Consider the following 15,074-nt stretch of genomic DNA (forward strand, 5'->3'; position numbering starts at 1 on the left):
GTTCTTGGGTGTGAAATATGCAAATTAGGTTCAAGGATGAAAATTCACACCTGGTCCATAAACATGCACAAAAAGGGAAGTGAAGGGGTTAAGGGTAAAATAGGCCAGTTCAATCCCATGGGATTGGGGACAAAAGCTTCTCCGTTAAAGACATTTGCCAGGAATGAATGGGAATAAATGTTCTATGCGTATTATTATTACTGGTTAGTATCACTCTTATACTAGAGATCGCTTCAGAACAATGATAGAAGTGGTGTGGTCTCTCGTTGAGAGAAAAACTGTATGGGGGGTGGGAGGATTGAAGCAGGGAAAACTTCAGTTAGCAGGGGGATAGACTCTGATTAGCTCAGGCTTTGAAAGCCAGGCACATCCTCACCTAGATATCAGCATTGGTGTCGCTCATTCTTAGCCACCGATTCCTAAATCAATTTCTGTAACATTCTCAGTAGCAGAGGAGGGTTGGATGCAGCTCCTTGTTGTGATTTATCCATAATACATAGCGCTAAGGGGTGCCAGTCTGGGATCAGGGCCCCACTGTGCTAGATGCTGTGTGCACATTATGAAAAGGGACTCCCTGATTTACACATGTTACAATCTAAATTTAAGACAGGAGACAACAGATGCCTACAGTAAACAGAGCAGAGCAGCATGAGGTAAAAGTGGGATGATTTTGAGAATTGTAGTAAAAAGCTGTTGCAGCCTTTCATAGAATCATCGAATATCAGGGTTGGAAAGACCTCAGGAGGTCACCTAGTCCAACCCGCTGTTTAAAGCTGCAATCCACAGGTCCCTGGGCTGGAACCCGGAGTAGAGGGTGGCCCCGGGTTCCCCCCAAACCTCCCAACTCCTGATCCAACACAGGAAGATCTCTGAGGCTAGCAAAATCCACCAATAAGCGCAGGACTCACCAAGGTAGAGGAGGAACTTTGTCACAATTAATAACACTTTAGATGGTCTGTTTAAACCAGTTTCTCCACTGTTGTTCTTAGCCTGAATCCAGAGTATAAGGAGTGAGAGAAGCAGTGACTGAAGCCACTAGGAGAATGTTGCCAGGATAGATATACCCGTTCACTATATGAGCAAAGTACTTCTAGTGTGGGCACAGTTTATACCTGCTAAACTATGTATAGCTTTTACCCGTATAGCTTATTCCAGCCCTCCCACCTCCCGGCATAACAAACGGTACCAATAAAAGCACAATATTGTCTTTTTATAATCGCATTTACCCTAGGGGCTTTTATCAGCACCTCCATATTGGTCACAATTCAGACATGATCATAAATTTTGACTGACACAGATAGGCCAGGTCTACTCTACAAACTGTTGCTGATATAAGAGATCAACTGATGCATCTAAAGTGACAGATCCTGACCCTAGAAACATTGTGTTAAAGTGTTAAATTGTGTGTTTTACCATCGACATGCAGGGGACTGTCACGCTGTGTGGAAATATATAAAACAATCCAGTTAAAATATACAAATGGACACTCTGTGTAACTGTACATCTTCTGAGCCACAGGGCAGAGGCTTCAGGCACAGAGCGTTCTGGGCGTACGGCCGTTACAAACAATCTGGCTGTTAGCTGGGTGTCTAGAATGTGTGTATCGCTATTAATTCTCCACAAGATTTAATTAATCTCTATGCAAATGGCCAGCACAAAGCTGTGCACCAATCAAGTCATGCTTACACTCCCAAAACACGTGGTACTTGATGCAGGGGCGGCTCCAGACTCCAGCACACCAAGCGCGTGCTTGGGGCGGCATGCCGCGGGGGGCGCTCTGCCGGTCGCCGGGAGGGCGGCAGGCAGGCAGCCTTCGGCAGCTTGCTTGCGGAGGGTCCTCTGGTCCCGCAGCTCCGGTGGACCCTCCCGCAGGCGTGCCTGCAGAGGGTCCGCTGGTCCTGCGGCTTCGGTGGAGCCGCGGGACCAGCGGACCCTCCGCAGGCACACCTGCGGGAAGACAACCGGAGCCGCGGGACCGGCGACCGGCAGAGCGCCCCCCGTGGCATGCCGCTGTGCTTAGGGCAGCGAAATGTCTAGAGCCGCCCCTGACTTTATGGCACAGACCCTGTGTGAGTCTTCAGCACCTTTATGGTCAGAGCTCAGTCAGGTGCAGTTCACTGAATTGAAACCCCAGGAAAGCAGCTGGCAGTTCCAGGGCTCAGTACCAATTTGCATAAAGTCAAACAAATCCTCAGGGCCCCAATCCCTGTCCCCACTGTTATCCTCTCTCACAGACCCCATGTTCTTGTTCCCTCTTCCCTGTAGCAGAGAAGGGCTGCATGCAGCTCCTCACGCAGCCTGTCAGTGTCATTCCATGTGTCCACCACTGTCATCACAGCATGTGGCTAGGGAGCACCAAGAATTGTTCCTTTGCTGCCTCTGCAGCCTTCTCAGCCTCGGCTGTCCTGGCACTCAGGTTCCCTAACTAGAGAAGATCCTCTATATCACGGGAGGCCACACACTGTGAACTGCCCTCCAGATGTCGAACTGGGCTCTCTTCCATCACATGAGCCATTATCTGCAATACTGCTGCACAGCCTCAACATGGAGAGTAAACCAGACCAAGCCAGTGCATAGTGGCAGCAGCTCCGGATGAGCCAGAGAGTAACCTATTTACCTTAGTCCAGGACCTATGATCAAGTGGACAAGGAGGTAGGTGCAGTGATGGACTCCTGAATTTACTTAATGTGTAAGTGTTTCCCACTGTTGCGTCCACTCTATAAGAACATGAACATTCTGTTGGTGGAAGCTGACAAGGGGCCAGTCTTTACTACCCTGTCCTGCCTCTTCCCGCCCAGCACTTTCCATTTCACGTTGCTTCCCTTTGGATGACCCTTGATAGAGGAGGTTGTGGCCACTTTGTGTTGCTGTGACCTGGGCTCCTGCTGTGATTATTATTGCAGGGGACTAATCCTGTGCTAACCCAGAGAAATTCCAGCCCTGCAGAATGCATTGCTGTCTCAAGCTCGACCATTTTGTCACTACTCAGCCTGTACCTTTGTCCTGTAAGATCTCAGCACCTGAGTCCTCTCTACTGTGCAGTTGGTTTGATCTCAATGGAAGAAAACCCCAGTCAAGCAACCAGCACCTGCAATGGTCACTATGAGTTTGGGTAAAACCAAATAAATCCTCAAACCCCAACCTCTGCAGCCAGCCCCAGAAAATGTCAAATGCCCTCAGACAAAGGAGTAAATACATGTTGTGCTTTTTCCCATCTGAGCCCACTTGTGAACCTGACAACTGCCCAACTGCTTCCTCAAAGGCCTTGTGTTTCTGCAACTTTCACTTTGTCAGAGGAAGACTGGATGCTGCCAATAGCTCCTGACTGTGTTATTTCACGTGTCCACCAGAGTGGGACGCTAGAGAGTAACATGAGTTGTTCCTTCATTCGGGAAGATGAACTTGATGCCCCTTCAACTCTTCTAGGCTCTGCTGGCTCTGGAGTTCAGGAATTTGGTTCAACCTCTCCAAAAAGCAGCACTGCCAATAAAGCGCTAGGAAGGGCTATGTCTGTTTTAGTCCTCAAATGCTCAGAGGGGGCAGCAAGTACAAATTATTTTGGTGAATTGTGGAGTAAAATCATTTATGCAGGAAAAAATGCCCCGGATTCATCTGCTGCTGCAGCAAAGAGATTTCTTTATTGAAATAAATGTGTCTAGCAGAAACCCCTTTTTCTGCAGAACAGTGTACTTTGCTGTATATGTGACACCAGATGGCGCTGTTACACAGTCTTCCAAGTTTATCAGAGGGTGCGAGTAAGTGTTTTGGGAAGACATGCTGTGTGGTTGTTAACTTTGGCTATGCAGAGGTCTGAGGAAAGGGAGCTGTATGAGTAGCAGGAGAGTTTGATGTCTGTCTTGCTTTCTGATTAAATTGTTGAGGCAGATTTGGTTCTTGGGATATGAGCATTGATGGTGGGATCAGATTCCTTAAAGAGGGGTTTGCTTGCATGCAGTTTGTGATCACCTCTGTTTCAAGACAGGTGTTGCTGTAAATAAAACAAGTTATGCTTTATAACCTCGGACACCATCACTGATTTCTCCTGTACCGAGAAGCTGACTTGCAAGTGCAGGACATCTGCTACTGCTCAGCAAAGTGTCAGCACTGGTGTTTGGAAAGAGACAACTGTATTATAGAAAGGTCAGCTGTAGGAGTAGAGGAGTAGTTGCCTGGTATTGAAAGACTGATTAAAATGCTGTCTGAAATCTAGTGTAGCAGCTACACTATGTACAGGAAGCAGCTGTTACACTGAAAGAGACAGCGTGGGGAGGTTTTTGTATTGGTCTGTATCACTGTGAGAGGGGTTTCATAATGCTGTTGACAATAATAATCTCCAGCATCTTCAGCTTCAACCCTACTGATTGTGAGTGTGTAATCGGTGCCAGATCCACTGCCACTGAACCGGGCTGGGACCCCGGATTGCAAGGAGCTTCCAGCATAGATAAGGAGCTTTGGCGCTTGTCCTGATTTCTGTTGGTACCAGGCTAGTAAGTGATTGCTACCCCAGGTGAGGCTTGAACTGGCTTTGCAGCGGATAGTGACTGTGTCTCCCGGAGACACTGCCAGGGATTCTGGAGTCTGAGTCATCACAATGTCCCCGCTGGAGTCTGAATTAACACAAAGAATGTCAGTTAGCATATACATGTACAGCCTTTCTATATAGTGTCACTCTCTCGTGCGCGTGTGTGTGTATATATATGTATCATGTTTTAAAATGCACAATATTTTGTCTTTATAAATATTCACGTGTCTCTTTACATGCTAATGATAGCAAATTTTCTGAAAATGATGCTAACATTGTTTGATCTGGTTCTTTCGTACCTTGTTGCTTCTAAATTCTTGTGTTTTTCTGAAACCTGTTTTTTTTCTTAGTTGCACTTAGAAGGAGACAAGCATTTCAGAAGTTACTGTCGCTAACTGAGGAATGTTTATATATCAATATATCTACATTTCTTCAATTTTCCCATAGATCTCTATAGCTTAAATCATCCAGCACCCACTTTATTTGATTCTTACCCTGGATCCAGAGCACTAACAGCCAGATGAGCTGAGCCTGTGAGATCATCTTGCTACGTCTGAGTGGCCCGATGCTGATCAACAAGCAGTAACGAGTGACATGGATCATTTATAACCGCTCAGAGCTGCAGGGCAGTGTCAGTTGCGTGTGAAATATGCAAATTTAGTTCAGAGATGAAAAATCCCAGTTGACCTAAAATCGTGCAGAGAAAGGGAAATAAAAAGGACTAAGGAGGAAACAGGCAAGGTCAATGCGACGGCCCCTGTGGCAGCCCCGACAATCTGTGTTCCAATAAGGCAGTTCTGATGATAGTGAAGGTAGCACCCAGATGTCCATATCTGAATCAGGACCCTATTTTGTTGGGTGCTAAACAACCACATATTAGGTCACAGTCACCATCCCTCACTTTGTGTGGAAATGGCATTTGTGAGGGTAGAATGGGAATAAATGTTCTCAGCCTGTCAGTATTACCTTACTGCTCATTTACATTTAATGACCATAGAATCATTGTTCTACTAGGAATCTCCTCAAAAAGATATCGATGTGATCTCCCTGCATTAGGGGATCTATGCAGGGTCTAGCTCCGCCCCCCCTTACCTACTACTCCCTTCTGAGTTTATTAGTCATAACCTTAAAGACCCTATTGTGTGATGCACTGGGTTGTGGGAACCTTAGTTTCCTGACTATTCTGCCATTTAAATCCCAAAGGTAGCTGTAGTGTACAGGAACAGGCTGATATCCCATTAAATAGTTTGTGAGCTCTAGCATTTCCTGTGTTCTGTGTCACATTGTATAAATAGACCATGATTATCAATCTGTTACCTGGAGTTTCTCAGAACCTATAGCAGTGGTAACAACTGTTTCTCTCCAGGAAGTGTCAGGAATAAATCAATGGGAGCACAGCTCATCCATCTGATAAACAATTGGCACAAGCAGGAGTGCTTTCCTCGAAAATTACTTTTTTATTAGCTCTCAAGCACACACACACATGTTGTCGAAGTAGGGTGAGAGCATTTCAAAACAAGTTTATTTACCTAGAGTTAAGAAATGGTTGCAACGGATCAGCGACCAGGTTTCAGAGGGGCCCCATCTTCCGTCTAGCTGTTGAGGAACTTAGCTATCAGATCCTTGCCCAAAGAAAGCTTCCATGGACTGCTCCAAAGCAAATTCTTTGGTCTGATCTTTTATAGTTAACTTCAAACAAAGCACATAACCTATTGTGACTCCTAGTGGGTCACCAGTTCTCCTACTTTCAGCAAAACCACTCTTTATCGCTTATCATCACAACATTTCTAGTCATAATAATAAAACGTACATGTTAGAGGCACTTAAAACCAAGGTTGCTGTCCAAACATTCCTTCTATTTTCATGGAACGTTTACTTCTTAGCCCATCCTCCCATTCCGGTACCAAAAGCTGCAAACATGCTGTTATTTGGCCTTGCCTCTCAGAGCCCAAGATTTTCCTAGCTATGTGATGTTTGGTTTTCAGCTAGCAGTGGGTGAACATACAAAATTGCTTACTGCAGTAATGTCAGTTTCTGGGGCACCGCACAGGCATGTCAAATTCTGGGGTAACAATTCCTGGAGATTTAAAGTTAGATTCCTCAGTCCATATTTTAACAGCTAAAATATTTGGTCTAATTTTCAAAAGCATGGAACGGCCGCTGGGCGATGCTGGAAAGGTGGTTGAATGTGGCCATCTGGTGTCAGTTCTGTGGAAGTTCAGCTTCTTGTTTAAAGGAAGTTGAATATGTATAGTAGCCACTCAGGAAACATCACTTCTCTATGCCCTGGTGCAGGACGATATAGAGTCCCTGATCTTTGTAACTCTCACTAATGACAACAGGATTATAAATGGTGTCAGACACCTGCCTGGAGCATGTGGTTCTGCTGTTGCTACCATCCTTTGGGATTCCTTCTGCGGTTGGGTCATTTTAAATTTTGCCTAGGAGTCAATGAGAGAGAGAGAGAGAGACCAGCACAGTTTCTGGCCATGCTACACACACGCTCATCCTGGCAATGCCACCTGTTGTTTGGGCTGCACAGCCACCGTACTCTGTGCGGATTAGGCACTGCTCTAGGTGCTTTGTGTGTCTGCAGCCTGTTGGTTGAGAGTTTCCTGCACTACGGTATAATCCAGCATAAACTGGGGTATGGTTGGCTTTAGGTAGGAATGGATGGGTTCTGTATTCTGTATATTGTTACGCAAGGGGTATCATAACCTTATTGATGATGATAATCTCCATCCTCTTCAGCTGATTATGAAGGTGAAATCCTACTCTGATCTATTGCGCTGAAACAGGTGGGAATCCCTGTGAGAAGAGAGCAAGCATGATACATTTGAAGTTTAGGATTTTGCCCAGATTTCTGGTGGTCGCAGGCTAAAGCACTGCAATGCCTGCTCCGGCCTTGCAGTCAATAGTGACTCTGCTTCCTGGAGCTACTGACCCAATCTGCCCCTGGTGTCTGAAATTAGAAATATAATCTGAATTAACACAGGGGTGATCAATCACAGTAAACAATATTCTGTCATAAATGATTGCATGTGTGTTATACCATGTAGCCTGGAAGGGATGCTGATGTTACATTTAAGAAGGATTTTTCAATCTAAAACCTTGTACCCAGTTGCTCATAACATTATTTCCCCTGTTATTGCTCTGCAATGACGTGTAAATATTCATCCATTAGTGTAGCTTTCTGAGGAATGTTCATGGTTCAATTTACTGCATTTGCAAATTTTTGAGTGGGCTTCTTCTGCTCACATTAAAGCTCAGGACAGAGAGTCAAATTGCTTCCAGATCCAGTGCCACTGACCCGGGCTGGGATCCCAGATTGCAATATGGAAGCATAATAAATAGGAATTTAGGAGCTTGTTCATACTGTAGTGGTGCCAGGTGCAAATTTTATTCATTCTGCTGCTGCTGGTAAGGTTTGAACTGTCTTTGCAGATGATGACTGTGTATCCTGAAGACACTGACAGGGATTCTATAGTCTGAGTCATCACAATTTCCCCATTGGAATGGGGGTGTTGATGTCACGGTGCCCCCCTTCCCCACTCCTGTACCCCATCTCTGCAGGGGTGGGATGCAATAGGGCTCAGGAGTGGGACATCTGGGCTGCATTTTGCCATCATCTGAAATTCTGCGCTTCAATTCAAACAATCCCTGAGTTTCTATCTTTTCCCATTATGAATAACACTGTAAATTGATGTGTAAATACCAGAATGACACTAGAGCTGCTTCTGGTGGAGAGAGAGGGCTGGGTCCTCTGTAGAATAAGACAGAATGGGAGGAAGCCGCTCCACTTCTCCCAGAACTCAAGGGGATGCTGTATGTTCACACTTCTTCCTCAATATCACCCTCCTATCCCTGTGGATACACACTGGGTCTTTAAGGAAAAGCACCATAGAGTGTGAGAGTTAGCAATATTGATTACCTGAAGGATGCCCCAGATCAGCTGCAGTCCACTGGGGAGTCCTGCCAGGCTGTGAACGTTCTTAACGGGGCAACACCTGTCTCTGTCTAGCACACTTTGTGTCTCTCTCTTTCTCTCTCTCACACTGTGTGTGTGTTACAATCTCTCATACACACACTCTTTCACACTCACCTCCCAATACATAGTATTGCTGCTGCTCCTGCTGCTGCTGCTACTTGATACTTCCTGCAATGCACATATATTCTCTGTAATTTTATTCTCTCACAGTGCTGTTGTACCAGTGTTCCAATGCTCAGTACCAGTTTGGGTAAAACCAAATAAATCCTCAAACCCCAACATTTGCCCCCAGCCTAAAAAATGTCAAGTGCCCTCATATAAAGGAGGAAATATGTTTGTGGGGTTTTTTCCCACACCCGAGCCCACTTGTGAACCTGCCAAGTGCCCAGTTGCTTCCTCAAAGGCCCCGTGTTGCTGTGACCTTTCCTCTGTCAGAGGAAGGCTGGATGCAGCCAATAGCGCCTGTCTGTATTATTCCAAATGTCCAGCAGAGTGGGTCGCAAGAGAGTAACATGAGCTGTTCCTTCATTCCAGAAGGCAGGGCTGCTCAGAGGATTCAGGGAGCCTGGGGCAAAGCAATTTCGGGGACCTTTTAATTAATTAATTAATTAAGTGCCTTTTTAATTTTTACTCACCTGGTGGCACTCTGGGTCTTTGGTGGCATTTCGGTGGTGGGTCCTTCACTCACTCTGGGTGTGTTCGGTGGCACTGAAGGACCCGCTGCCGAAGACCTGGAGCAAATGAAGGACCCACCACCAAAGTGCCGCCGAAGACCTGGAGCACCACCCCATCAGTAAAAGTGCTGCTGGGTGAGTATATCCTCGTGGGGACCTGGGGCAAATTGCCACACTTGCCTCCCCCACCCCCGACCCCGGGCGGCCCTGCCAGAAGGTGAGCATGATGCCTCTTCAACCCTTCTACACTGCTAGCTCTGGAATTCAGGAACTTGGCAGTCCACAGCTAGGAGGTCTGAATGAAAAACAAAAATCTCAGGCCTTTTGTTACAGATACTGGAATGCATAATTGTTTGCTAGAGCCAGCAGATGATTCCAGATTTCAAAAGTTCTCCAAATTTGAGCTTAGTCCTTATTTTAGTGCCTAACATTGAGCTTCTCAATTTGGTCTTGGGAGATAGGCATACGTCTTTGGTCTTGTACTTTTCTGAACAGACTGATCTTTCCCCAGACTGTGAATGTTACTGGAGTTGCAAGTGCAGGTAATGCAACACTGGACATAACAGGAAATGACTGAGATTCACATCTCCATATTCAAGGGCTATTATACTGTCATCAAAGGGTAAATCACATGCCATGCATGAGTCAAAATCATCCTTGAAATCTTGTCTTGCAAGGGAAAATAGACTATTTTTGTAGTTGCTAAAATTGATACTTGAACCTTGACAAATGGATCAAACACTTTACAGTTAGCAAGAAGAAATCTTGATCATAGAGTCCACCGGGTACATTGCAGGATATGGGCGCCTTCAGTTTACTGTGAAATTTTGATGCAAGAGCATGCATTGACGGTGAAAGGACTTGCTTTTTGGAGCCCTTTGACTTGCATTCTTCTTCTTTTAAGGCATTAGCTACATCAGTAGCAGCATGTGAATCGAGCTAAGGGGCATATCAATGTGATGTATCAGGATGCCTTTGCTTCCATTTGCAAATGTACACTGTGGAGTTTTACCAAAAATAGAAAGAAAAGTTAACTTGCAATACAATTCTCACTGGTTTCCACTGTTCTTGGCCATTGGGCATAATTTCATTGCCTTCTTTGAGGTGACTGAATGCTCGTCTTTAATGAGGAAGTCTGTCATGTCCCAGTGCGCATGAAGAATTTTGCTGCCTTCAGACAGGAAAAGCAGCATGATGGGGGGACATGCAAACTCAATGGACTCACATTGTTGCATGTGCAGACTTTAAAAACTGCTAGCCTTTGCCTGTTGGCATGTTTAAATATCGCTGGAAAATGTAATACACGTTTGTGGTATGTAGTTGTGGACAGGATTTGGGATTTCTGAGTATTTGTGTTATTTTTTACACACAATGTTTTTCTTTCCTGGGGTTTCCCCCTCTGCTACTGCTCAAAAAAAAATAAAAATTAAAGGGTTTATTCAAATTTAACCCAGCAGATTTTGAAAGGTGGTGTATCTCAGATATTTATGGATCAAATGAACAACGATGCCTAGAAAGGAATAAATATGTTCAAGAATAACTTTATATTGTCCCCAAATTGTTAATCCCTTGCTGAAAGACCAGATGCGGGAACTGGGGCCACTGGAGGTGGAGAATAGTCAATGGAAGGAAAAAACCATGTCCATAGAAACCAGTACCATGATTTAGTTTGATGATATTCTGGACGTTGCTGTGACACTGAAAAAGGCTGTAAGGCCCAGTTGATTTCCAGGGGTATAAATCACAGGGAAGTCAGTAGGAGAGGCAACCAAGTAATCCAGGGTAGGATTGGGCCTGCGATGTTTGGTGCTGTCATGGTGGTTGTATTTGGTTGCTGAAAATCAGAGTTGGAGATGGTCTGGCCCTTTGAATAGCAAATGGGTCTGCAGAGCACCCACGTGATGCAGTTAGCAGGTTTCCACCAGAGCCTGTCAGTGTCCCTGTCCTCTCTACAGGGATCTGGATGCTGATGGTGCAGTTGGATGGCCTCAATGGGAGGAGACCCCAGTAAAGCTGCCAACACCTCCAGTGCTCAGTACCAGCTTGAGTAAAAACAGATGAATTGTCAACCCCCCACCACTGTCCCCAACCCTAAAAATATGTCAAATGCCCTTAGACAAAGGAGGAAATATGTTGTTGGGCTTCTTCCTATATTGGCTCACTAGTGAACCTATCAACTGCCCGGTTTCTCCCTCAAAAGCCCAAGGCTGCTGTGACCTTCCCTCCATTTGAGGAAGGCTGGATGCTGCCAATAGCTTCTGTTTTTTATTCCAAGCCTCTCCACAAGGTAATGCTGCGAATAAAGCTCTTGGAGGGCTGGCTCTGGTTTAATTCTGAATTGCTCAGACAGGTTTTACAAGACAGCAAGAAAAGAACTGTTTTGTGGAATCAGGGAAGAAGATTGTTTGTGCAGGAAAAAGTGACATTCGTTCTGGGACAGATTCCTGAGAGAAGGGTTTCCCTGCAGGCAGCTTGTGATTTCCTCTCTCCCAGGTCTGGTGTATGTGTGAATAAAATGTTATGCTTGGGATACTCAGACTCCACATCACTGATTTTTCCCTCCCCTGAGAAGCCAACCTGCAAGGCCGGGACATTTGCTGCTGCTTGGCACTGGGTCGACATTGGTGCTACAAGTGAGACACTGGTGATGGGAAAGAGTCAGCAGTATTATGGACAGTTCAGCAGGGGGAGCAGAAGGACTCTGTGGTGCTGAAAGATTTTTCAAAACACTGTCTGACAGGTAGGTAGCGGTTACACCATGGATAGGAAGCAGCTGTTAGCGTGAAAGGAACAGGATGGGGAGGTTTTTGTATTGGTCTGTATCACTGTGAGAGGGTCGCTGCGATACTGCTGACAGTAATAATCTCCAGCATCTTCAGCTTCAGCCTTACTGATGGTGAGAGTGAAATCAGTGCCAGACCCTCTGCCGCTGAACCGGGCTGGGACCCCAGATTGCAGGGAGCTGCCATCATAGATAAGGAGCTTAGGAGCTTGTCCTGATTTCTGTTGGTACCAGGCTAAGAAGTGAATGCTGCCAATGCTGACGCTGGAACTGGCTTTGCAGCGGATAGTGACTGTCTCCCCAGGAGACACTGCCAGGGATTCTGGAGTCTGAGTCATCACAATCTGCCCACTGGAGTCTGAATTAAGAAACCGAATATAAATTAGTATGTACATGTATAGTGTCTTTCTCTCATATAAAATATGTCAAGAGACTAGTTAATCAGAATAAACAATACTTTGAATTTGTAAACTTTCCCGTGTGCCTCTTTACATACTTATGATAACATCATTGTCAGAGGATGAACTAATGTTAAGTTTGAAGTGGCTGTTTCATTCCACGCTCCTTCAATTGCTTGAATTTACCTCACAGTTCCAATGAAAAGGAGAGACCCTTCTCAGAAGTTACTGTCACTGCTCATGTTTATGGGTTCACACAGAACATTCTTGGATCTGTAAAGTTTTTCTATGCATCACTGTAGCTTAAATCATCCCATGTCACCCTTCATTTGATTCTTACCCTGGATCCAGAGCACTAACAGCCAGATAAAGTGAACCTGAGAGACCATCTTGCTACGTCTGACTGGTCTGATGCAGATCAGCAAACTGTAATCAGTGACATGGGACATTTATACTGGCCCAGAGCTGCAGGGCAGCATCTCCTGGATGTGAAATATGCAAACTTAGTTCAGAGAAAAAAAATCCCGCTGACCTAAAGACATGCAGAAAAAGGGAAATGAGAGACAGTGCCTGAAATAGGCAAGAGCAGCAAAGAATCCTGTGGCACCTTATAGACTAACAGACGTTTTGCAGCATGAGCTTTCGTGGGTGAATACCCACTTCGTCGGATGCAATCCGTGGGTATTCACCCACGAAAGCTCATGCTGCAAAACGTCTGTTAGTCTATAAGGTGCCACAGGATTCTTTGCTGCTTTTACAGAACCAGACTAACACGGCTACCCCTCTGATACTTGAAATAGGCAAGTTTGACCTGTCTAACTCTAGGAATGCATCCTCGAGTTTAACTAAAATGGCAGTTCTGTTAATAGTGATGATGGTGCCCCGAGGTCCCTGTCTTGATCCTATTGTGTTAGGTGCTAAACTACCCCATATTAGGTTACAGTCCCTGCACCTCACTTTGTGTTGAAATGGCCTGTGTCAGGGTGGATTGGAAATACATGTTCTCAGATGATCAGTATTGCTTGGTAGCTCGTTTAAATTTTAATAAGCTGACAATCATTCTTAGACTAGGAATATCCTCATAAAGGTGATAGCAATGGCGTTATCTCCCTGTATCAGTTGATCTATGCAGAGGGCTAATCCCGCCTACATCTGTCCTTTACTAGCCCCTACTGGCTTTATTAGTCATCACCTTTGAGATCCCATTAAATAGATTGTGAGCTCCCCATGTTCTATGTAACATTGCTTAAATAGACCAGGATTTTCTTTCCTGGAGATTTAACATCAGACTCTTGCGTCCATATTTCAGCCCTTGAAATATTTCTCCTCATTTTCCAAATTGTAGTAGGGTTAGCCGTTCCCCCTGGAAAGTTAGCTGAATGTGGCCATCTAGAGTCAGTTGCATGGAAGTTCAGCCTGTTGTTTAAAAAAGTTTAGGTATAAAAGCAGCCATTCAGTAATTGTCCATTTCCTGTGCAGAGTGTGGTGGGATAGAGCTCCCTGCAAGAAAATACTGTATTTTGTGCACAAACACACCAAATACTCAAAACCGTACCAAAAATACCTTTCAGTGATGACATTCTAGAGTCTAAGAAATGTGTTAAAAGAAAGCTCATGCTCCAATACGTCTGTTAGTCTATAAGGTGCCACAGGACTCTCTGCTGTGTTAAAAGAATGGGTTTTTTTTATTGCCCCCAAATGTTAATTTACCTGCTAGAAGAATAGATCAGGGAAATGAATATACTTTTGATTGTCTTTTATTTGTGTGAACAAGGTATCCAGTGAAGGCAATCCCTCCCTCCTTGTAAAACTACAGTACAGCAGGGCCGCCCAGAGAAGGGGGGGCAAGTGGGGCAATTTTCCCCAGGCCCCGCAGGAGCCCCCACGAGAGTTTTTCGGGGCCCTTGAAGCAGGGTCCTTCACTCACTCCGGGGGCCCCAGAAAACTCTCACGGGGCCCGGGCCCCCGGAGCTTCTTCCGCCCTGGGTTTTCGGCGGCAATTCGGCGGCAGGGGTTCCTTCCACTCCAGTGTGGAAGGACCCCCCACTGCCGAATTACTGCCAAAGCAGGAGCCCCCCGCCGCCGAAGACCCTAGGCCCCCTGAATCCTCTGGGCGGCCCTGCATTACAGTAATGGTCCAAAGCACTGCAGTGACGCTTTATAAGCTGTAGAATTGGGACCAGTACTGTAGGTTGTCTCTATATGTGTGATGAAAGGAATCAAGCTGTGAAAGTAAGAGAGCTATGGGCAAGTTCGCTTTATCTGTACCCTACACAATGCTGCCTTCCGGTGTATTTTACATCTGTCCTAGTAGATAAGGGACACATTCCCTAAATGGTGTCTGTGATCTATCTGTGACACTCCAATAGAGGAGATGGCCTAAAAGGTTGTTTATTATGGTCCTCTCCATGGTTAAAGTTGTAACCAATTCTATGGTAAAGCCTATTTTAGTCCCTATGTGTAGTTTTTCCCTGGGAAAATATGTTTGCTTTGAAAATTGCCCAGTTCCATCTGAAGGGAAAGGGGAATGTCTTAGCAGAGTTTGAAGGAAATCATCAGATTGCTTGAAGATCAGGTCATGAACTGTAATTGAGTTGAAAAGTTTCCTTTTGTCTATAGTTTATCTCCCTCTAGATCAAAACTAGCTTGTTACTGCCCCTGTGAACAATCCTAGGTAATTAAATCTCTTTGGACACTTGAGCACTGGTCA

General features: G+C 45.3%; 1 gene segment (V, D, J or C); it reads right to left on the reverse strand.

The window, feature by feature from the left end:
• The window catches only part of LOC123371110, a 165,859-nt gene extending 160,775 nt beyond the window's left edge, over positions 1-5,084 (reverse strand). Inside the window, 2 exon segments of the V gene segment in view lie at positions 4,299-4,607; positions 5,017-5,084. Coding sequence covers positions 4,299-4,607; positions 5,017-5,065 — 358 coding nt within the window.
• Between the last annotated feature and the right edge of the window lie 9,990 nt (positions 5,085-15,074).

This window comes from Mauremys mutica, chromosome 5, assembly GCF_020497125.1.
Source record: "Mauremys mutica isolate MM-2020 ecotype Southern chromosome 5, ASM2049712v1, whole genome shotgun sequence".
Lineage (NCBI taxonomy): Eukaryota > Metazoa > Chordata > Testudines > Geoemydidae > Mauremys > Mauremys mutica.